This window comes from Arachis duranensis, chromosome 1, assembly GCF_000817695.3.
Source record: "Arachis duranensis cultivar V14167 chromosome 1, aradu.V14167.gnm2.J7QH, whole genome shotgun sequence".
NCBI classification, from domain to species: domain Eukaryota; kingdom Viridiplantae; phylum Streptophyta; class Magnoliopsida; order Fabales; family Fabaceae; genus Arachis; species Arachis duranensis.
The window spans coordinates 98902780-98926049 of record NC_029772.3 but is presented as its reverse complement, the minus strand read 5'-3'; the positions used below and the strand labels follow the sequence as shown (position 1 = coordinate 98926049).

The 23270-nt window shown below is 34.6% G+C and overlaps 3 protein-coding genes across 5 annotated transcripts; all 3 read right to left on the bottom strand.

Annotated features, from left to right (window-relative positions):
* Window positions 1–124: 124 nt before the first annotated feature.
* On the bottom strand, window positions 125–10730 carry LOC107466950 (CBL-interacting serine/threonine-protein kinase 20-like). 2 transcript variants are annotated; one of them, XM_052259319.1, is made up of 2 exons: window positions 10708–10730; window positions 125–1685 (listed from the first exon to the last, which is right to left on the bottom strand). In XM_052259319.1, the coding sequence occupies exons 1-2, from the start codon at window positions 10728–10730 to the stop codon at window positions 347–349; spliced, it is 1362 nt and encodes a 453-aa protein (XP_052115279.1). In that variant the 3' UTR covers window positions 125–346. The 2 variants fall into 2 exon arrangements, with proteins under 2 accessions (XP_052115279.1, XP_015941438.1); XM_016085952.3 differs by lacking the exon at window positions 10708–10730 and having other exon boundaries at window positions 125–1720.
* Window positions 3129–7136, bottom strand: LOC107465642 (PHD finger protein Alfin1). Of its 2 annotated transcripts, none has more exons than XM_052259342.1 (5): window positions 6570–7136; window positions 6451–6483; window positions 5038–5266; window positions 3712–3841; window positions 3129–3592 (listed from the first exon to the last, which is right to left on the bottom strand). In XM_052259342.1, exons 1-5 carry the CDS (start codon window positions 6664–6666, stop codon window positions 3341–3343), a joined length of 741 nt encoding a protein of 246 aa, XP_052115302.1. In that variant the 5' UTR covers window positions 6667–7136; the 3' UTR covers window positions 3129–3340. The 2 variants fall into 2 exon arrangements, with proteins under 2 accessions (XP_052115302.1, XP_015940106.1); XM_016084620.3 differs by having other exon boundaries at window positions 3129–3613; window positions 6570–7118.
* Window positions 10731–19152: 8422 nt separating the features above from the next.
* LOC107465682 (UDP-glucose 4-epimerase GEPI42) lies at window positions 19153–20859 on the bottom strand. Its single transcript, XM_016084656.3, has 5 exons — window positions 20299–20859; window positions 19816–20233; window positions 19654–19736; window positions 19483–19574; window positions 19153–19398 (listed from the first exon to the last, which is right to left on the bottom strand). The coding sequence occupies exons 1-5, from the start codon at window positions 20689–20691 to the stop codon at window positions 19314–19316; spliced, it is 1071 nt and encodes a 356-aa protein (XP_015940142.1). The 5' UTR covers window positions 20692–20859; the 3' UTR covers window positions 19153–19313.
* Window positions 20860–23270: the final 2411 nt, after the last annotated feature.

Below are 23270 nucleotides of genomic sequence, written 5' to 3'. Positions count from 1 at the left end.
AAGTCAAATGCTAAAATCCTTAGGTAAAGTGGTGTCTTATGATATCACCAAACTTGTTCAAAGGTACAATCATATCAGCTGAATAGAACTAATAAGTAATAACCACTAACATAAGAGTATTTTAAATAATGCTGGAAAAAAGTTTAAATCATCTCTCAAAACTTTGTTTCTTATATTTTGTGTATTAGACTTTATAGAGGGAAAAGTAATTTATGAAAGGCAGAACATTGAAAGGAAAAAAAAAAAAAAAGAAACAACTATGTGGTGAATTGACATTTGGATTAGAATGCATGGAAGCACCTTGAATCCAAGTAGAGTGCTATATGCTACTATAATTATTAATTGGTTATTGGTGGTTGTGACATCCTTGCCAAGCCAAAACAATTTCATCAAGGAAAGGCTTAAGATGGTGCTCCAAGAATGTGGTGTATTCCAATGAGTCCCCAAGTACCTTGTTGATCTCAACAACATGGAAGGAATCTGTAACTTGAAAAATCTCTGTATCTATGCTGAGTTGGCTGGTTCCCTTTGTATTTCTTTTTTCCAACCTAACAACTCCATTATTCCTCATCACCTTGAAACTATTATCCATCTGTCCTATCTCCTCCAGCTTTGATGCAATCACTGCCGGTGGCATTCTTGTTATAAACATTGCATGTTGTTTCTGACTGTTATCTTTCTCAAACAAGCCAGAGAGATCAAACCCTGAGGAAAGTGCTATGATATCAAACGCATTGAAGCGATACAGCTTCATGGGAACTACTACTTCTTCATCGTCTTCTCCTGAGTAGGAGAAGGAGGAGGAGGAGGAGTAGGTAAATGCAAATGCAGCCTCAACATCGGAGCTACAGTCATCACCACCCCATCTTGGGGACAAAGGTGGGAGATGGGATAATGCATTGTGCTCATACCCCTTTTGGAACCATCTACTCTCCATGATTCTGGGAATAGTAACTCTGGTTATTGGATTAGGATCAAGAATCCTGTAGAGAAGCCTTTTAGCATCAACAGGGAACCATTGAGGGCACTTGAAATCTGCTTTGGCAATCTTTCTATACATTTCAATGAGATTCTTATCCCGGAAAGGAAGATATCCAGCCAACAGAACATAAAGAATCACGCCACAAGACCAAATATCTGCCTTGGCTCCGTCGTAGCCTTTCTTCCTAATCACCTCTGGAGCCACATAGGCCGGAGTTCCACAAGTTGTGTGAAGAAGGCCGTCACTCTTTCTGCTCTCCGTCAAGGCGCTCAAGCCGAAGTCTGTGACCTTGAGGTTCCCATTTTCGTCCAAGAGAAGGTTCTCCGGCTTGAGGTCGCGGTGATACACTCCTCTGCTGTGGCAAAGATCAATGGCATCCATCAATTGCTGGAAATATTTTCTGGCCAGGTCTTCTTTCAACCTCCCTAGGGACACCTTGTCAAAAAGCTCACCACCTTTGACATATTCCATCACAAAGTATATCTTGGTCTTGCTTGCCATCACCTCGTAGAGATGCACAATGTTGGGGTGCCTCACGAGCCGCATCACCGAGATTTCACGCTTGATTTGCTCAGCCATGCCAAACTTCATCACCATATCCTTGTTAAGGACTTTGATGGCAACACTCTGCCCGGTCTTGAGGTTCCTTGCATGGTAAACTTTTGCAAAGTTTCCTTGCCCAAGCATACGCCCCACCTCATACCTTTTCATCAGAATGGTTCCTCCTCTGTCCTCCATTTTCTATTGGACAAAAGGAACCATGCATAAGAGAAAAGGAAATTGTTCAAGGAGGGATAACATGACATGCCCGCATGCCATTTGGAATTGGCAAGGGTTGGGGTTGAGGTTCAGATTGAGCCTCGTAACGCATATAAATTTCCCCCTTTTTGCGGAGGAATCAAGATTCCAATGAGTGGAGATCTTGTGTAAAAATAGTGATGCTAAGATTGATATGATTAAGCATCTCGAAATCGGATGCCCTTCACTTCTTTCTTATCCCTTTTGTTGACTCCGTCTCTAAATATAGCAAAATAAATTAGGATACGGCTATTATAGTATTATTGCTTGTCATATGATGCTGCCATCCTATGCATGCAGTTTTGAGACATGACACAATTTATTAATTTAGTAAAAGAGATCTCAGACTTGACTTTAGCATAGTTGCTCAATCAGCATAATGTATTAAGAGGAAGTTTGGAACAAAAGCTACTCACAGCACATTGGTTTCAGATTGATTGCACCTCTATGCGAAACTGTTTCTTACTGGCGTTCATCGCAGCCTATGGATCCATGTTAATAGGCGAATGGTCAGAGATTCAAAAACCAACCCACCTCCATTTATCATATTAAACAAAGTGGCCTCCTAACTCAACCTCTCTCTCTATTAGTCTATTCCATGTCCTTTATATAATAAGCTCTAAATTAATAAAAAAGAAAAAAAAACGAAATTATTAATGTGCTCTTTGATTCATCCATCTGTTTCATTTCTATCTTTTTCCTCCCATCCCAAGTGCATCTCCTAAAGGCTGTTAAGAGCATAGTGGAGTTCTCCTTTAGATAAATAAATTATAATATATATTTTTTTTTAATGGAAAGGAAAAGAAGGCTGCCACAGAAAGAGTCAACAAGCATATACGTCCTCAAGTAAACAGACTCTGATCACAATTTCCACCAATATTTTGTCTAAACTAGAAAACTAAAGTACTAAAACGGGGGTGAAGGGTAACTGAACAATTTCCCCATCATGCCAACGCAAAAGAACACTCTAGAAATGGTTCCCCATAACTAGTTGAATCAAAGCATGCCAAATGCAAGTGCAGGTGCCACCAGTTGGAATCTCCATGCTTCAGTTCCCTAAGGACTTCTTCAAGATCCTGCTAGAAAGAACCCTCACTTTTGGGGAAGAAAAGTGTTACGAAGGTGAAAAAAAAATGGTTAGTACGCTACCTTGTTTTTCCCTTCTAAACCATGCTAGACTAGCAATAAATACTCAAATGGAGTGCACCTTGGATCCCATATACAGGGATAGCTTGGCCAAGAGCCTGTTCGAGTAGCACAGTCATTTTGGGGACTACTTATCTTGGGATCCAATCCCACTTTGGTTGCTTTACCACTTCGGCACCCACAAATATAAATGAAATATTCATTAAAATAAAAACAAGAAACTGCAGAACATATATAATATAACATCTTCTGTTGTCAATGACTACTAAAAGCCACAATTCCGAAGTAGATTAGACAGTAGGAATGAACACTAGCAAAACTTCAAATTCTGTCTGCTTAGTAATTCAAGTGCATGAACTAGAAAAGGCAACAATATTTTCACTTTCTAAACACTGGTCCAAATTTTGTGAATTCTCAAACTCTAGCCCTCTTGTTACTGCAACTTGGGCACTTGTATTGCTTGATGTGCTCAGCCTTGGCGGGAGTAATTTTAACACATTTGCCATGGAACCATCTCTCGCACATATCACAACAAATCCAGAATTCATCATTCCCATAATTATCGCCACAGGCACCACATGTCGCACCTTGTTCATCGTCATCTTCTTCCTCTTCTCCACTATCATCCTCTTCTTTCGGTGGTGCAGACATCTTCACTCCTTTGGCCTGATTCTCAGATTGACGGGACTGTTAGAAAAGCATCATTCAACAGGAAGACCTTAGTGACTTTTTCAGGCGGGCAGTGAAAAAAAAATATTTAGAACACTAAATTGAAATTTACATACCATCTTTCCACTTGATTTGCTTTTGTTACCATTGTTGTGAGCAGCTGGTTGATCCTTTGATTGCTTGGCACTTCCTGTAACAATTTCAAAGATAGTTGGCAGATCATTGATCATCTGGAAAAGCCTTTTCCTGAAAATATCCATTTGAACCACAATTATAAGAGAATATCCTCCTATCTGTAATATTATTTTCAAATGTCGAAACAACATTTAGTGAACTCTACAAAACTGTATGGAAATAGCCACTTTTACATTCTCTTAGCCGAAATTATCAGCATACTTTACCACCTAATCCTTCAGTATTGTATTTGATCAGACTAATGTTTTTCTACTCATTTTAGATATTCAGTTGACTCATCATCAGTTACACAGTAAAAACTAAAAAGGGATTCAATGGGTGTGATTCAGATATACCCAAGATAAATGAACTGCAACCTAACTTTCCAAGACACATATAAATAAGATTGCAAGCATAAAAGATGAGTTTCACTGGCTAATGAACAATAGTATTCATTTGATTCCTCATTCTATAAGGGTCAGAACATATATACAGAGATTCATATTCAAACAAGAAAATAATGAAAGTTAGTTCTCAGGAAATAACCAATTGTATGAGACCAAACTCCAAAGCTTTCAAGCTTCATGATGAATGAGTTCAGAAGCTCATAAAATTCCGAGTTCCATGACATGACACAGAAAAACATAAAACAGTAAGTGGGAGAAAATTAGAGCATAAGAGCAGCAAGACCAACTCAGACAAAAACATAAAAGAAATTGTTTCAGATCCATTACAAATTATACAAGTCACTGTTACGTGTTATAAACGAAGAATTACCACCACCACCACCAAACCATACACCACAAAATTTTTAAAATCCCTATAGTATGAGGAAAGAAAATAAATTAGCAAAACAGGGCACACAACATAGATATATTATTTGATCATATAATTCCTCAAAGTAAACTCAATAAAAGGGATATTATCCCTAATTGATTCTTTTCATATCAATTTGGTCCGTAAAAGGACTTCAGGATGTCTAAGTTGCAGAATGATGTAACCACCCAGTGTAAATAGCTAAAATTACATGAACAAGAACACAAATTTAATATGTTACACAGACACACACAAAATGTAGATTAGCTCATATTATATATTCTAAAATATTGCATTTGCAGTATGTTCTTCCTGCAGAGGTTGAAGACTAATTAATCAAAATACACATAAATATGGGCACAGGGAAACTTCACTTCTCATATGGTTCAGTTTTCAAGTAAAACAGCAGAATTACAACTGTACCATCTGTGAGCACACTGTGAATTGCTTACCTTTCATTCTTGCCAAATCCAAAGCGAGCACCAAAATAGAAAGCAACAGCAAGCAGCCATGAGTCACTGTGAACTGCAACTAGTGATAACCAATCCTTCTCTTGCATGCCATCTCTGGCAAAGTTGATACCTAATGCTGGCTCAGGAAGTTCAGGAGGCACTTCCTCAACAGGCAAATTCACTTCCCACGTTTCATTCGGAAATCCATATAGACACAAATTCTCCTTGTCTATAACAAAGCAACATAATGTTAAGAAAAACACACATTGCATATAATAAATATTTTTTGGTACATATGTAATGTTAATGTAATCGTTATTCTAGGTTCTACCTTCCTAATTGAGAAAATTGGACAACATATAGAACAGATTTATCTTTTTAACATTAAAAAATTTTAGTTTGCATTGTATGTATGCCATTTTGACATGGTTTCAAAGATCTGTTAAAATTAATGACTTTGTTCGCAAACTTGCAGTACCCTGTTCTTATTTTCAATCTTTAGTTGGTTCCCTACTAACGTCCAACATATAAGAGTCATAAAAAACTGACAATGAGGACCCTGTCAAGTTTAATGGGACAGATATCCAATCATTTGACATGAAAAGTGAATTAGTGATTACTTAAACACCATTGGACGCATCAAAATTTACTCATCATTGATTGGACATTCATGCATGAGTGTCAACACTTATGAGATTTAATGGCCCATTATATATCTGATCTGCGAGGATGAAGATTAATAGGTGTGCATAGACACACAAAAATAAAAAAGAGAACAGGTCCCTTTCTCCTTCACATTCATGCATAAACCATTCAATGCATGCATAGTCCAGTGTGTTCATACAACATGCACAAGATGAACAAGCATTCAGGCAGAATGATCAAGGTAATCTAATTCTCAAATTTGTTTGAAACATAGTACTTTTTTTACTTTTAACTTTCCCGACAAGTTTTTTAACCCCTCCTCTTTGGCCCCTTAAGAGAAATTACCTAGCCCTACTATTTCATGAAGTGCACATGAATACGCAGTTCTTCATGGATAATAAACAGGAATATAAACAGTGCACATGAATATGCAATGCACAAGCGGCTAGCACATATGCAGTATAAGACAGGAAAATACCCCTATTCAGCTCTACCAGCAACAATCCTGAATGGTTTGAAAACGAATTATGGGTAGAGGGGGGAATCAAAAAGCGAAAACAAAGCACAGAATGCAACATAAACAAAGCGAGTAACGGTTCTTAAAACAACAAAATACAGTAGTTACAAGCCAGAAACCACAGAAGACGGCCTTCACTTGTGCTGTTCAAAGAACACTAAAAGTTGGCAAATTGAGAGGTGAAACTAGACAAAGTGTAGGAACTTATCAACATGAGAAAAAGAAAATAAGAAGGCATGAAAACAACCCACCAGGATCGCACTGCTGGTAGAACTTATCAACATCTGCAACAACAAAACAGAAAACCCCAAATTAACAATAGAGTGAAACGCACAATTCAATTATTTGAAAGAAGAGGAAGAAGAAGCACCAGTGGTTAGGGCTTTGATCAATCCAGCTCGCCTGCCCTTAAAGTCGCTGAAAACCTCCTCAACAGTTCTGGGTAGTGGGTGCGGTATCCCTTCCATTTTCTTCACAGCTCAACAAAAATTAGGGATTATAATTGAATTATGTGGTACCAATTCACAAATACGGAGCTCCACCTCGATAATCCGAAATAGAGGAGAGCACGATTGTGGATTAAATAGGGTTTTTGTTGTTTAGGGTTGGGTTGGAGAGTGCGTGGCAAGGCTAGGGTTTTGTGCTTCTTTTGTCTTTGTGTGTGGTGTTTTCCCCCCTTTTTGCTAATGCTACTCTTCAATCTTCTTAAAACAGATTAAATTTAGAAATAAAAAGAGGTCGTGATTATCCAAATTAATTATTAGGGGGAAGCATAGATAGAACAATAGTGACTGAAATGGAAGAAAAGCATAAACATTGCAGACGCTGAGGCTTATATAATCTATGTGCACTTTTTTTTCAATTTTTATTATTACTTATTTAGACTTAGAGAGAGAGAGAGAGAGAGAGAGAGGATTAAAAAGATGGGGTTGACAAGAAAAGGAAACCCGGGTCAGGTCAGGCTTCTGTGATGATATCACCTTTCCTTCCTCCTCCTCTTCGTAATTTATTTCAATGGATTTTAAATTCGCCATTTTCCATCTACATAAAGAATAAAATCTTTTGTCATTTTCATTTATTAGTTTTATCAATTTAATCATTCTTCCACATCTGTAATTATAACATTCTTCAATTTTAATCTGCAACTTATTAATAATAAAAAACCTAAAATTTAACTATTTGTATTTACACACACATATATATATAGAAATGTTATGTAAAATTTATTTTTAATATCAATGATTTAAATTAACGAGAAGTTGCTTATAAAAATACATTTTCCTTAATTACTATTCTCAACATATAAGAATGAAAGAACTAACATGAGTTAATTAACGAGTGAATTTATTTATTCGTTTGAGTAAATATTAAAAGTTTAAATTTAATTTTTATATATAATAATAAATTTTTTTATTTATAAAATAAAATAATTAATTATTTTTTTAGAAAAAATTTTTTAGTTTTATTTTCAAGAATATTTTTTTTTCTGGGATTAAGATCAAGTTTGCTACATCCCCGATGAACTGTATAATTTATATAGAGTTCGTCTTATCTCCGGCGAACTCTATAACTCTATGATGAGTTCGACAAACTATATATACTGGTGAGATTATTTTTGTTCGTCCCTTTTTGTTTCTATTCTCTCTTTCAAATTTTCTCTGTTACTTTTTTTCTGCCTTTTCGACATCCATAAAATTTAGTGTTGGCGATTTTTTCGGTTAGTAAATAATAGTCCATTTTTTTATCTTAATTAGAATTATTTGGTTTACTGGTTACATGTTAGATAAAATTGTTAGGTATAGACCGTTTGTTGGTTACAATAACAGATTTATTATTTACATGTTAGTTAGTTAGATGTACTTTTAAGTGTTGTTATGTTAGGTAGATTATTTTATGTCACCATTTTTTAGTATAGTGGCTGTCTATTAACATATTAAAGAATATAGGAAAGTATATTATTAGATAATTTAGTCAGAGGTATTAGATTGCATTGTGAATTAGAAGGTGTTTAGTCGAATAATTAATTAGGTTAAGTTAGATAAGAAAGAAATGTGAGCAATAAAATTTAGGGTTGAGTTAGTTATAAATTAATTAGTTACATGACGACGTTAGTTAAATAGGGTAACTTTAAAATTAGTAGGTTTGTAAGATATTTTTCATTTAGTTTATTTTTTAATAATCTAGTGTGTGATTTTATTTTACTAGATTGTGTTTCGATGGAGCAGCAATTATTGAGTTATGAGCATGAGATGTATAAATTAGATCATGATGAGCACATCGCAAGGAGGTTTGATTGAGTGGTATGATTTTTTAACCATCTTTTTTTATTTTATTATATTGAATAAAAAGTGAACTTGCTATTGTATTTATTCAAGGTACCCTTATTTATTCAATTTTTTTTCGTTTGGTAGGCGCCTCAGATCTTGCACACCAAACGGAATTTGATGACACGGCCGCCGGAACAGATTCGGCCATATCTGAGACAAGCTGGGTTTGAATACGTCGCATATATGGTCGAGTTCGAGCATGATTGGTCGCTTGCCTCGGCATTGATAGAGAGGTGAAGACCTGAGTCCCATACATTTCATTTACCGTGCGGGGAGATTACTATCACCCTACAGGACGTGGCCTATCAGTTGGGACTCAGGATTGACGGTGATCCTGTGAGTGGATGCATAGGTGGGTGGGAGCAGCACCATCAAGGACGGACCATTGAGGAGTTATGTGAGCAGGTAGTGGGTGTTGTTCCCGGCCTAAAGGACAGATAATCATAGACGAAGTGGACTGTGAAACTCACTTGGTTCCACAACACGGTTTGTGGAGAGCTAGAGCAGGATGCCATAGAGGAGTTCCTGATGAGGTATATGAGAGGATACATCATGTAGTTGATAGGTGGTATCCTCTTCCTTGATGCATCTGACTCTCGGGTGCATATCCGGTGGCTTCCCCTACTGGAAGACCTTGATGCGAGTGGCCGGTTGTCATGGGGTTCGGCTGTTCTAGCGTGGCTCTACCGCTAGATTTGTCGGGCCACAGAACATGATCAGCGCAACTTGGGAGGATGCATCAGTTTGATGCTTTCTTGGGCCTACCACCGTATTCCGTTAGTACGGACCGATGGGTTCGATGCTCGCCGCTTTCCCCTGGTCGAGAGGTATTATAAACACCCAACAAAGTTATTCAACTCATTATTAAGTTGTTTATTAATAATAAAAGATAAAATATTATTGGTGTTGGTTGCGTAGGTGGGTTCAGTACCGGCCGGACAATGCCACAGGCGAGAGCAGGTTGAGGCAGTACAGGCGTACACTTGAACGGGATTGGGATGCTGAATGTAAGTAATTAATATTTAATTTTAAGAAATTAATGTTTAGTTAACTGTTGTACCTGTTGCATATGATTATCTTATTTTCGTCCTGCATCTGTGTTCTGTGAACAGGTTGAAAGGCCACAATACACGGTGGAAAACGTCCAAAAGACCCAATGAAACATCACAGTGTCGGTGGAGGCAGGCCAGGGCTATGTCACTAGTTGCACCCAAGTACCTAAATGGACATACATTAGTCGGCTTTTTGTACATGGCTAAATTATTTAATAGCGAATAACTAAATCGGAAATAAATCTTACTTGGCAAGTACATCTGCATAACGAATAACCAACGAGGAAGCTCGTTGTATGACTCCTCCCAATCGCCATATATTCTAGCAATGACTCTCTGTTTTGCAAGCCAAACCTTTATGTAGGACGCCTTGTAACCAAAGTGATTCTCCACACCTCCTTGTAGAATCCTGATGCTGATTGTTGGATCAGCCTTGACCATCGTGAAAATGTGTTGTGCAATCACTTTCGAATCCAACCTACGATGATCTTGCCCCCATCGAAGTTTGCATGCAAGTATGAGGACCAGTGTATCTCCTAACCTCCCACCTTTCTTACTTTCGGCGATATGATATAAGTATGCTCTAATTACAACCGGGTCCGAACTAGATACATCGTGCATTGTACCTCCAATGGTCACTTTCTACTATTTTGTACTCCGTATCCCTCCTGATGCTGTACTGCTTAATTGCCAACATGACTTCTTCCTTGTTCCCAAATTGTTGTCCAACCTCAAGCTCGTTGCTTGGGTCTTCTTCAGGACCTCCTTGGGTAAACGACCAATCCGAAGTCATTGCATTGAGATTCAACCTAGTGAAATGATCCGGCCGGTCATATGGTTGAGAAATGGCAGGCTATGTCAGAGCAATCTGTGTGTCACCGTAGTAGTTCATCTCCTCTTTGTCGTCACCATCATCAGGGATTTCGGGTGGTTCTTCGTCAACATCGTCTCCATCATCGGGATTGACTTCGTACTGCTCCATCATCGGGTCTCTAATAGCAGAACCGTCATGACTTTCAAGACCGTCATCCATTAAGTCAACGTTACAAACTTTAACATTAGACCCCTCCTGACTTCCCTCAGGTAGCATATTTAGATCTACCATCGTCCTTCTGATAGTTCGTCTAACAACTCCACTCGTCGGACTATCATCGACAGTATATGCAGATGATCCTCGGCCACCAAAGTCAACAAGAAATACGTATAATTCTAACAGACAAATATTGGTCCATCGGTTGTTCCACGACCTTATAAGCCGTACGTCCCGTCGTCGCGCAACCGGTACCTAATTCAAAACAATAGAAATATTGCTCACAACGATGGTCTAATAAATATACTAGTAACAGAGACAAAGACAACACAACTGTAATATACCTTTTATAAAACAAATTGCCATCTAATTCGGTCAGATATCTGTAGTAAATTTTTTTCACCCTTTTAGATTCCTGTTGTCCGAGGGCATGCAATATCACATTCTTCAAAGCTGTTAAACTGATGACTTCTGGTGTCATATACGTAATTATCGGTTGGCCCGATCTAAAGACAATTGAACCTTCTTCATCATATACTATTTCACCATCATAATAAACGGATAATAATGGGTTTCCTGACATCGTAGAGACAATGTTAACAGTGAGGAGAGAAATTGTGGCTGCTTGATCTCCAATAGACCTGCTTTTATCTCCGAACGCATCATAGAGTTCGCCGAGGGGTGCGGCAAACTTGCTCTAAATAAAAAAAAATTGTATTCTTAAAAATAAAGCTGAAAAATATTTAATTATTTTATTTTATAAACTAAAAAAATTCATATAATAATTTATTAATTAAAAATAATTTTTTAAATTTATGGCAGATTAATTTTTAATTTATTAATTTTTTTGTATATATAAATGGATATAAAATAATAGAAGAAAAAGTTGTTAATGGTAAAACTCTAATTCTAATAAAAGCTACGAAGGTTTGATTAAGGGATGTTTGTGGTGCAGTTTGGATGATTTTGAATTAAAAATTCATTCGATCTGAACATTAATTTAACTTACGGTGCAATTTAAATTGGATATGATTTTTTTGAAAAAATCCGATCCAATTTCAAGCAGTTTGGATTAAATTAGATTTGCGATTTTGTAAATTAAAAAAATTAAATATACATAATAAGTTTAAACAATATTTTAAAAAAATAAAAATAACATAACAATAGAAATAAAATTATAGAATAGTTAAAATAAATAAATAAATCTCACTTAAACATAAAATATTTATTAAATAATAATAATACATGAATAATATAAAAATATATAATAATTGAACATATTATAAGTAAAATTATAAATATAATAATAAAAATAATAATATTATAGTATATTATGTGGTTTGATTAGATTGGATCGATTTTGCGAAATAGATCCAAAATTTCAATCCGATCTATACAATTTGCAAAAATAGAATCTAATTAAATCTAAACTAGTACGATTTTAATCGGTTTTCGATTTAGATTAAATTTGATAAGCAGTTTAATTTGGATCGGTTTGAATTTGAACATCCTTACATATGATAAGTTCTCATAGGTTATATTGGCTAATGGCTTTAAAATCCAAAAAATTAGTAAATAATTAGTTAATAAATTAATTATTATTCAAAAAAATTTAAAAACTTAAACTTTTTTAATTTAGAGAGGTAAAAATATTTAAAATATGAATTTCGATACTAATTTTAAAAATTTTGGTCCAAAATTGGACCAACAAAGCAAACCAATTAGACTGAATCTAAACCAAACCCAAGGCCCAACATATAAATTATGGAACTCAGCCTCCTTCCCTTATTCATTTGGGAATCACGCTTAATATAGAGAAGGGAGCTAAAAGAACCCTAACTTCATTGTTTCCAAAAATTCAAATCATCGTATCTCTTAATTTGAAGTTCAGATCGCCGCACCGTTTGCGGCTACGCAACCACCACGTTGAGCTCTACTTCAAAATCATCCGAACAAAGTGGTAAGAAAGTTTCATTTTCTTGCCTAGGATTCTTCTCTTAAGTTTCAAAACTTTGGGGTTTTGGTATTGAGAAATTGAATGATTTTGATGGTTTAGGTGAACTCTAGCAAGAAGTAATCACTGGGTTTCATCTAATACACCTGTGGGTATGATAAGAAACTGTTAAACCCTTGTGAATTATTGGATTAGTCAGCCCTATATTAATTTTTGTGATATTATATGAATTATATTTAGTTTCATGTTGAACTAGAGTCCAATTGGTGATTTAGAACAAAATTCTAGTGCTTAAGCTTGCAGAGTTGATATTTGGTAACTTGGAACTTGTGGAAGGGAGAATTTTAAGGTGTTACGGGTTTAGGAGAAATTGGCTAAGATGTGGTTTTAGTTTCTCGTAGTTAATATTTAATGTCACGTAAAAACTTAGGCTAGAAAAGTTTAAGATAGGAATCAACTAAATGAATTATTGATAGATTGTGTATATGATATATGATGTATGTATAAAGGATAAATGAATTTGTATGTGTTGGATTATGACTTTGATGAGTATAAAATAATGATGATTGTTGATGTGTTGAGGATTGATGGTGGGTTTGTGAAATTGAATTGAATGGATTGGTTGAGAGATGTGTGGTTCAATTTTGTAAACGATTTGCTATTGGAGTTGGTTAGTTTTGGGAAAAGATTTAATATTGGAATTGATTTGATTTTGAAATGATTTGATATTGGAAATGATTTGAATGATCATAGGTGTTTGGTTTGGTGGTTGGGACCCTTGAAGGGTGGTAGAAGTTTGAGTTTTAGAGGAGATACTGTCAAAATTTCTATAAAAATTGAAGATTTGATTTGAAGTGTTATCTTAAAAAAATAAAAAAGAAAAGAGATTATTATGTGGCTTGTATATTTTGAGACTAATTATTGATCTTTTAGCGTAAAATGTGACCGAACACTTTAACTCTCCGGATTTTCCCATGGGCATGCCTATATATATAATTTGAGCTTGGGTTATCTTACCTATAGATAAATTGAGCTTGAGATTTTCTCCTGGATATTATTGAGTTTGGGGATGTAGGCACAGAGGGATTGTCCACAGTTAGCTACCAAGATATGTCGGGTTGGTTATATAACTGACAGATGAGACTCATTAGCCATAGAACAGGCATACATCATATTCATTCGTATGTTTTACTGGAGTGTGCATTGTTTTGGTTTGCTTAACTGCTTAACTCTGCTTATCTGCTACTTGTTCTACTTGCTATAATTGTACTTCTATTTGTGTTTTCTTTGTTTGATTTGTGTGTGTATACTTCTGAGAGACCCTTTTATGGCGGAGGAGTGGATGAGAATTGTTCCACTGGTGATTCGAAGGATTAGAGGAGACAGAAAGTGAAATGTTAAGCTAAGGTTAGATTAGAACCAGATTGACAAAAGGTACAGAGTTAGACTAAGATTGGGATCCTTTAGTTAGATTACCAATATTATTGGTTTAGAATAAATTTTAAGATTAATCTGAATGTCGAAGTTCTAGGAATGCCTCTGACTTTTCCGAGACCTTATATATTATCTATGCGGACACTTTTACCATGTTGAGAACTCCCGGTTCTCATTCTATACATATATTATTATTTTTTAGATGCAGGTTGAGAAGCACCTCGTTGAGCATCTGGAGACCCTCCATGCAAGCAAAGAACTATCTTCTGAGCCTTTACTTTTGTGTTTATATTGTATATATATGTAGTTTTGTTCTCCTCTATATATAACTTGTATTTTATCCTTCTTAGAGGTTGCTTTCGTAGAAATAGGTGTTTTATTTATGTTTTGAAAAAATTTCTGGATTTTGTATATATATGTATGTATACTCTAGCCGGCCTTAGCTTCACAGGTCGAGTTTGGAGCTTGATATCTGTATCTTTGGAATTCCAATCTATATATATGTGTTATCTTTTTTTATCTCGTTTATCCGGCTTACGCATAACTTTGCGAGTGTGATATGATTCCCTGTTTTCGCTTTTGTTTAACTTATTCTTCAAAATTATTATATATGAATTTTTTCAACTATATTTATGTACGCATTTTACTTTTAGAGGTCGTAATACCTCGCCACCTCTACATTACGATTTAAGCGTAAGGCTCTGTGTGATAGGGTGTTACAATGGCTATATATATACTGTTTGACATGTTTGACATAAACAAAAGGAAAAGTTAAATATAAAAAAATACATAGATAGATACAAAGTATTTCGAACTACATCTTAAAATAATTTATGAATTTTCACTTGAGTTTTAAATTTATCTTAAATTTTTAATTGTCTCAATTCAAATATCATATTTTCACTTCGTAACTTACTTTATTCCATCAAATATTTTCTGTTAATAATATATTAATATGACATACTGACATGTAATGAGATGATAACATGCCAATTAGTGATACAATATGTCGATATAAATAGTAGTATCATGTGCCATAAAACGATTTGTCCACATATCACTATCATGTCATCATTACAAGCAATTCAAATTGGTCAATAAGTTATATTAATTTGGTCAATTTAATCCATACAATTCAATATTGTTAATTAAATTAATTTTTCAAGTAAAAATGGCACATAGGTCAAAATTTGCCAAATTAACTTGTTTAACTTAAAAAAAAAGACAACTCAAACATAATATTTGAGACAAAAACAAAATACTAGCTTTTTTTTAGTCTTTTGACTCTTTTCTAGCACAACACACTCTCACACACTACACTACATACACTTTATAGGTTCATTTTTTTACAAGTGAGATTTGAATTCGAATGCAATTATTTGGCATGCATATAAAATGCCACTTACACCAAGCTTTCAACCACAAAAGGACTAGCTTAAAACCCACATCGCTTGGCTCGTGGGCATTGGTAGGACTAGATTTTTACTTTTTCTTTTTTAATTATAAGCCCAAAACAAACCAAATCCAAAATTAACCTAATTTAACCATAAAAACATTCACTTACTTCTCTTCTCAAAGAGTTGCGACACACCCAGCCACCCACGCTTTCTAATCTTAGTCTTTCACTCCTCCTCTCTAGTCGTCTTCTATACTTTTCCACTTTTCAATCCAGTTATCCCTCTAAATTAGTTGTTACATTGCGTAGTCGCATTATAGTCATTGCTTTTTTTTTCTGTCTTCTAATAATGTCATTCAGCTCCCTTACCTCAACTTTACATCCTACGTTGTTTTTATTCTTCCTCGAAGTTGTCTCCTGACTTTGCCTCTCAACCTGCGTCGCTACTGTTCTATCTCAGAAACATGTAGCTGCTGCATTACCTCTTAGACTCTGTCTCTCATCTCCCCTACCTACCATATTATTCATTGTTTTTTTACATTAGACAATGCTGCTCTCATACATTTGCACACTTCCTAAGTTTTAATCCTTTTTTTAAAATCATGGCGAATTAGTTCGCCATCCCATCAGACAATACAAAAATCAGAGGAGCATTAAGAATTTTGTTATAAAATAAACAAATAAAGAAAAAATAAATATAAAGAAACGTAAATAGATAACTTTAGTAATAATATTCACCAATATAATTATCTCAATATAATAGAGATCATTATAATATAGAGAGAAATAGTATATGAAAAGGAGAGAAGTTATTTTCTTGTAACTGATGTGTGTCATATGTCTTAAACTCTACTTCTATTTATATTTGTACAAAATCTTCTTTTTCAAATTTTGGAAAAATAGCACCGTCTATATTAAAATTTTGTACCATCCAAATAAACTTAATTAGAAAAAAGGTTGATGGTCATTTATATTATAACAAATTTTTAAGTTGTTTTATTTGACAAAACGAATATGCCATCCTATCCTAGATCAATTATATTTTTTATTTTACAAATTTAAAACTCTTAATATTTTTAAATTTATTTATTTGTTTTTAATTTTTCACATGTTGTTTTAAATTTTGATTATACATTTTTCATAATAAATTAATATTAATAACTTTGACGATATATTAATTTATTATTTCAATTATTATAAAATACTCGTTCTTTTCTATTTTGATCCAAAACACGGATATTTTATAAAAAAAAATTAAAAACTTATTCAAGTCTTATTTAACTTATTAAGAATTATTTATCATTAATTAATTAAAAAAATACTACTTATATAAAAATTATTAATTTTTTTAAAAAATAAATAAAGAGAAAAACTAAACTTATCTTTTATATAACATTAATATTGTTTTATTCTTCTTATCTTTCATATCTTTTAAATTCATGTAAAAATCAAACCTGGCCACTTGAATTCATATAGCTTATGTATTGTTGGAATTTGAAAAAGATTATTAGGGGTGGTAAATCGGGTCGGTCCGCCTCAATCCGTTCCGCCCTGTCTAGGCCCGCCTTATAAATGGGGTAGACCGACTTGCTCCGCCAACTAAAATGGGTTTAAAATGCTAGTCCGCTCTGCTTTATGGTGGATTGGCGGGTTGGCGGGATAGCTCGCTTGACTTTTTTTTTAAAATAAAATTTATTAAAATTAACCAAAAAATAATAATTAAAAAATAAAATACAAATAAAAAATAGTCAAATTATAATATAATTTGTTTACTATTTTTTTTAATTTTTAACTTTAATAAAATTGTTCAAAATAATATTTGTCAATAAAATCATCTTTATTTTAAAAAATAAGTCACATAATTTGAGCAAATATACGAAATTGTAAAATAAAATAAATAAAGTTAATAATTAAAAGAAGAATAAAAACAAAAAAAATATTTTAAAAATTTTATACTTATTAATTTTATAATAGTAATTACTCTTTTATTTAATAAAAAAATAAAATAAAAATCTTTGACCCCGCAGACCTCCCCCATCCAAACCAGTCAATTTGACGGATTCTAAATCTTAGCCCGACTCACATTTTTTAGCGAGTTTAGCGAGTTTAGCGAATTGGCCCGACGGAGCCATTTTGCTACCCCTACGTTTAATACTTTAATTCCTCTTATATCTAATCATCTAGAGTCTAGACAGATTCACTTTGAACTTAACGCAAGCGTCACTATCTAGTATCTAACGGTTCAAACTACTTGACTCTCACATATGTACACTACTGTTGTAATATTAAAAATAAAAAAATATGTAAATAATGCATATAATATTTTTCTTCTGAAAATCTAAAAAGCTCATGGCTTCCTGTCGGCCAGAGTGAGTAATCAGCAGATAAAAAAGTTGTTATTTAACTTGAAGCACTTGTGTGGTGTGAAATTGAGTTGGAAAGAGTCAATAACAAAGTTAGCTCTCCTTTACATGATCAAGTCTTCCCCGCTCATTTTTCAAGTCAAGCTGCGTATGAAACTCGCTGTTTATATGAGGGTGGCATAAACACTTGGTAGCTGCATTTATATACATACATCAGAGAGTCCATTCACTAAGCATGACTACTCGCTGTTTGGGATTTATGGCTCTACCTTATTTATTGTTCTTCTTCTTCCTCATCTCGTTTTCCGCTGCGCATGGTGAAAGTGAGAAGCAACATAACTGTCCACGCTCTTTTGATTGTGGAAGCCGCGGCAGATTCCAGTACCCTTTCACCAAGGCTGAACTCCCTCACTGCGGCTTGCTGCTCATTCATGGCTGTGAAGACACGTACTATTCGCGCAAAATGATTCAACTGGACAAGAATGCAACAACCTTAGAGCTTACAGGCTCCCTTGACTCAAATACTGTCATCACCATTTATGATGCAGATTTTCACGCCAGTTTGGAACAGAACAAATGTCACGCTTTGAACACTACTTATACTCTTCCTCCACCTTCTCCTCTGCTCTCTATTTATATCGAATACAATGTGACCCTATTTCGATGCAATCACAACCTTAGAATAAATCTCCCTTTACATTATGGTAACCTCACATGCCGTGACTACGACATCTATTATGATAAAATCAATACGTCTCCTACTATACACGATGCCGGTGGCATTTTCTCGAACTGCTCACTTCTTCATTTTGCAACAAAAGATGCCATCAATAGCACAGATGTTTTATCCTTTGTATCTTCTGAGATTGCTCTCAAAGTGGTATTATCTCCTGTGTTCTTATTTAAAATTTTGTAATTATTTTTTATATAATTTTGATGTAGAACAGGAATAAAAAATTCATAATTAATAGAAACACAATATATAAATTAATATTTTTCAATACATATAAGTTATAATTTATTGATATAGAATTATAGGTCATGTTTCTATTATTTAATTCAGTTCGTGAGCTCGAGTAGGCTCATAAGCTTTCGGTGAACAAAACTTGAGCTTAAAAAATAGGTTCAATTGTTAATAAGTTGAACTGTGAATCAAGTTCAATTTTCGTGAGCCGAACTTGAATTTGGTCTAACTCGACTCAATTCGACTCACTTCCAGTCCTAATTTTATACCACAAAAAATGTTTAGGCGCCAAATCTACATATAAAGTAAAAATAAAAATATATATGGTGAATGTTATGGTGATTAAAATGTGGTGTTTATTTAGCAAAAAATTAAAAATTAATATTTAATTTAAAAGATATAAAAATAAAAGCATCAATATATAGTGATCTGGTTTAGAGGCTCAATAGTACGTCTTTCATTAAGCTGAATTACATAATCATAAACAGCATATGTAACTATAACGGAAAGAGCAACATTCTTAAACAAGGATTTCAGCTAGCATGGCATAAATAAAAGAATGAATCAATCAAGTGAGAAGTGAAAGACAAAATCTTAATGGTTGCCTTGGTAACCCCATGGATTGTTACTGACCCAGTTCCATTGATCCCTGCACATCTCCTCTATACCGTATTTTGCCCTGTCACAAAAGACAGCAACACTCATTCATGTACTCGCAATGCGAATTAAAGAAGGATTGAGTGAACGCATGAGAAATGCTTACTTCCAACCAAGTTCTTTCTCAGCCTTCTCTGTGGATGCATAAACAGCGGTAGCATCCCCTGGCCTCCTAGGACACATTTTAATTGGAATCTTCTGAAAAACATTCCCAAAATTCAGAGATGATCATGATGAAATACATGTGAGGAAGATGGAAAACTTAAATAATGACGACCTTGCCGGAAGCTTTTTCAAATGCTGCAACCATTTCAAGCACAGATGTCCCACGACCCGTTCCCAAGTTGTAGGCAGTACAGCCTGAGCAGCAGTGAATTAATTTCCAAATTTGTTATTTTAAAAATAATGTAAAACTAATTAAATTGGAGAGAGAGCGGACCGATGGTGTCATTTGCAAAAAGCTTTCGTAGGGCAGCAACATGACCATGTGCTAAGTCCATGACATGGATGTAGTCCCGAACCGCGGTGCCATCGTTGGTGGGATAATCATGACCGTACACGTTGAGGTGAGGGAGCCTTCCAACGGCAACTTGTTGGATGTAAGGCATGAGGTTGTTAGGGATTCCCCTCGGATCCTCCCCTAACTTGCCACTCTCGTGGGCCCCAACTGGGTTAAAGTATCTCAGAAATATCATCCTCCACTCTCCCTCTCCCCCTGCCTTCTCTATATCCCTCCCCATCTCCTCCGCAAACAACTTGCTTCTCCCGTAAGGATTCATCGCATGCAGCTTCGACTCCTCCGCACACGGCACTTCCTCTGGTTGTCCGTACACCGTCGCCGACGATGAAAATACCATCTGTCCGATCCACTATGTCTATTAATACACAAATACATACTAACTGATTTATTAAATCTACCTACCTTTTTACAATTGAATTTAGCCATGGCTTGGAAGAGGTTGACGGTGCCAACAATGTTGTTGTGGTAGTAGTGGAGGGGATTGACAACACTGTCTCCAACGCCTTTGAGACCGGCAAAGTGGATGACGGCGTCAAATGAGGAGGAGGCATTGAAGAGGCGGTCCAAGTCAGCGGGGTTGCAGAGATCGCCGTGGTGGAATTGGAGGTTGGGAGAGAGGCGTGGACCAACCAAATGGCAAACTCTATGGAGGGCTTCCACGCACGAGTTTTGGAGATTGTCCATGACCCACACCTTGTAGCCTTGCCTCAGAAGCTCTACCACCGTGTGGGATCCGATGAAGCCTGCCCCTCCCGTCACCAGAATCCTCTCTCCTCTCCCTTTCCCTGACACCATTATTATTCCTCTCCCCTCGACTCCCCTTTGCTTGTAACAAGAGATTAATATAATGAATCAATCAAGTGAAGGCAGGGTTAGTGAGTTTACTTCAATTATTCAAGGGAAAGCAAAAGCAAACCCTGTATCACCGGGTTAGCTAACATGCACTTGTCTTTACTTTTCATGTTATGTTCGATGGCATAATGAATTGATTGAATTCTCTTAATATTTTTCTTTCATTATTTGTAAAACAATAACAAAATAATTTAGTTAAATATATTAAATTAATTAATTATTTTTAATTATTAATTTCATATAAAAATAATTGGAATTTTATTATCTTAAAAAAATTAAGAGGATATATTTTTTTATTGGCTACCTCACAACCCACTAGTATATTATTGAGTTAATACTCAATTTGACTCCTGAACTTATACGCTAATATTAATTTAGTCTTTAAAATTTCAGTTGTCACTTTTTAATCCCTAAACTTTGTAAATGTCACTTACATTTGTCCTTAGATAATTTTTAGCACAAAAAGTTAATGAAGCTCTAAGATGAACAATAAAATGTCACACTAGAACTTGTAAAACAATGTCGTTTTAGTTTTGATGTTCAAATAACTAAAAAACGACATCGAATCACTTGCTTTGCGAGAAAAAATTTCAATAAATATCCCTTACAATTTTTTTTATTATTTGAGTGTCAAAACAAAAATGACATAATTTTACATAATCTAATATGGTTCAGTGTTCTATTAATGTTTGTACATAAAAAGTTATCCTAAAAATTAACAGAAATTTCATTTACAAAATTTAAAAACTAAATAAAGACAATTAAAATGTAAAAGACTAAATTAAAGACTCTCATACAAATTGATAATGATCTCTACATTATTATTGCTGTAAATAAAAATTACATACTAAAAAAATATAAAATCTTAATAAATGAAAAAGGTGAATAAAGAAATTAATTAAAATTTACTATAGAAAACTGAGTTTCTATATGCATTTTAATAAATAAATATTACTGCGTTTGTACTTTGTACATGAACGCACCATCTTTCCGCGGGGTCTTGGAGTTGCGAACATCGTGGTATAACCTCAAAACAATGTCAGCTTTGTACTTGATTGCTCAGTAGATTCGTAGATAAGTTAGTTAGGTGGATATTTTGATGAAGTACGTTTAATTTTTGGACGGGGTACTAAGAGGAAATATTCAGAATATGTATTCCGATTTCCGAATATCACATACATGCTCAGTAGATTCATATTGATTAAAAGTATTTTTATTATCAATTATCTTATTTTTAAAAATTCGTTGATTTAATTATTTTGTATTCAACAATTTTTTTATTCAATAAAAAAAATAAATTTGACAATAATAAAACCATCTCGCATATTATATTCCTATTACTTTAGTGATCTTTTACATCATCCAAATAATATATACATATTGTATCCGCTTTCTTTCAATATTTGTTTATTAATTTATTTATTTTGGGGTTCTCTAACTAAGGTTTTGGAGGAGTGATACTGTGATAGGTAGAGCTGACTTAACACCCATAACTTTACTCACTTGGCTATCAACAAAGAAAGATTGAGCAGTTTAAACTGATGATGCATCTTTTTAGTTGAATAAATTAAATGATGTTGCTTTTTCTTGTAAGAAACTGTTGGCTGTTAACTTGCTTGATGCATTTTCATGACCTTAAAATTATGAACCTTGAATTTTTGTGGTTGTTAGATTGGATACACAGTGGGATTGTTAATTTTATTTATAACAAAGATGCTTTAATTTCATATTCCTATTGCAAATGAATCTGAGTATGTGAACTGTGACGTGCTTGATTGGTTAACATTTTAACAATAAGAAATTAAGAATGTAACATGGTAGAAGCCCACTTACTTTAAGAATGCTGGGCTCTATCAACTTTATACTCCGTTTGTTAAAAAAGAACCAGCATTATATTGTAACGGCCCAATCTATTCTTTTATTATGACAAAAATGTAAGGTAATAAAAAAAAAATATTTTCTCATGGAAAGAGGAGACTGGCCAGCTGCAAAGAAGTAAAAAGAAAGTCAGAAAAAGAGGAAGGGAGGAAGGTTGGATAAGAGAAGAAGAACTCATATTTGTTAACTGACAAGGAAAAAGTAGATCTTTTGCTCAGACAGTCAAGAACGGACCGCCTGAGATTCTTATAGAAGATAAGCATGATATGGAAGAAGATGGTTTTGAGACAGAAGAGTCTGAAGAAGCAGAAGATTTTGGAGAGGACACAGAACAAGATATCAAGGTTGAAAAACTAGAAGACGGTCTCTTTAATATCATCTTCAATGATGCAACAGAAAGGAAACTATGGAAACCATGGTGGAACTCTATGATAGTAAAGCTGTTCGGAAGAAGAGTAGGCTATGCAGCCATGAAGAGAGAGAACGGTGAAGGTAGACGACAACACAACTGGGCTTTGTAGGGGCAAGTTTGCAAGACTCTGCGTGGAAGTGGACATCACAAAACCACTCATGGGAAGGTATCTCATTAATGGAAGGGAGTACAAAGTGGAATATGAAGGAATTCACCAAATCTGTTTTCATTG

Coding starts and splice junctions, on each gene's coding strand:
- LOC107466950 (XM_016085952.3), bottom strand. CDS start 1,720: ATGGAGGACAGAGGAGGAACCATTCTGATGAAAAGGTATGAGGTGGGG.
- LOC107465642 (XM_016084620.3), bottom strand. CDS start 6,666: ATGGAAGGGATACCGCACCCACTACCCAGAACTGTTGAGGAGGTTTTC. Junction 6,484..6,569: donor GATCAAAGCCCTAACCACTG/GTGCTTCTTCTT, acceptor TTGTTGTTGCAG/ATGTTGATAAGTTCTACCAG. Junction 3,842..5,037: donor GGATTTGGCAAGAATGAAAG/GTAAGCAATTCA, acceptor GGATATTTTCAG/GAAAAGGCTTTTCCAGATGA.
- LOC107465682 (XM_016084656.3), bottom strand. CDS start 20,691: ATGGTGTCAGGGAAAGGGAGAGGAGAGAGGATTCTGGTGACGGGAGGG. Junction 19,575..19,653: donor TTGAAAAAGCTTCCGGCAAG/GTCGTCATTATT, acceptor AATGTTTTTCAG/AAGATTCCAATTAAAATGTG. Junction 19,399..19,482: donor GAGAAAGAACTTGGTTGGAA/GTAAGCATTTCT, acceptor CTTTTGTGACAG/GGCAAAATACGGTATAGAGG.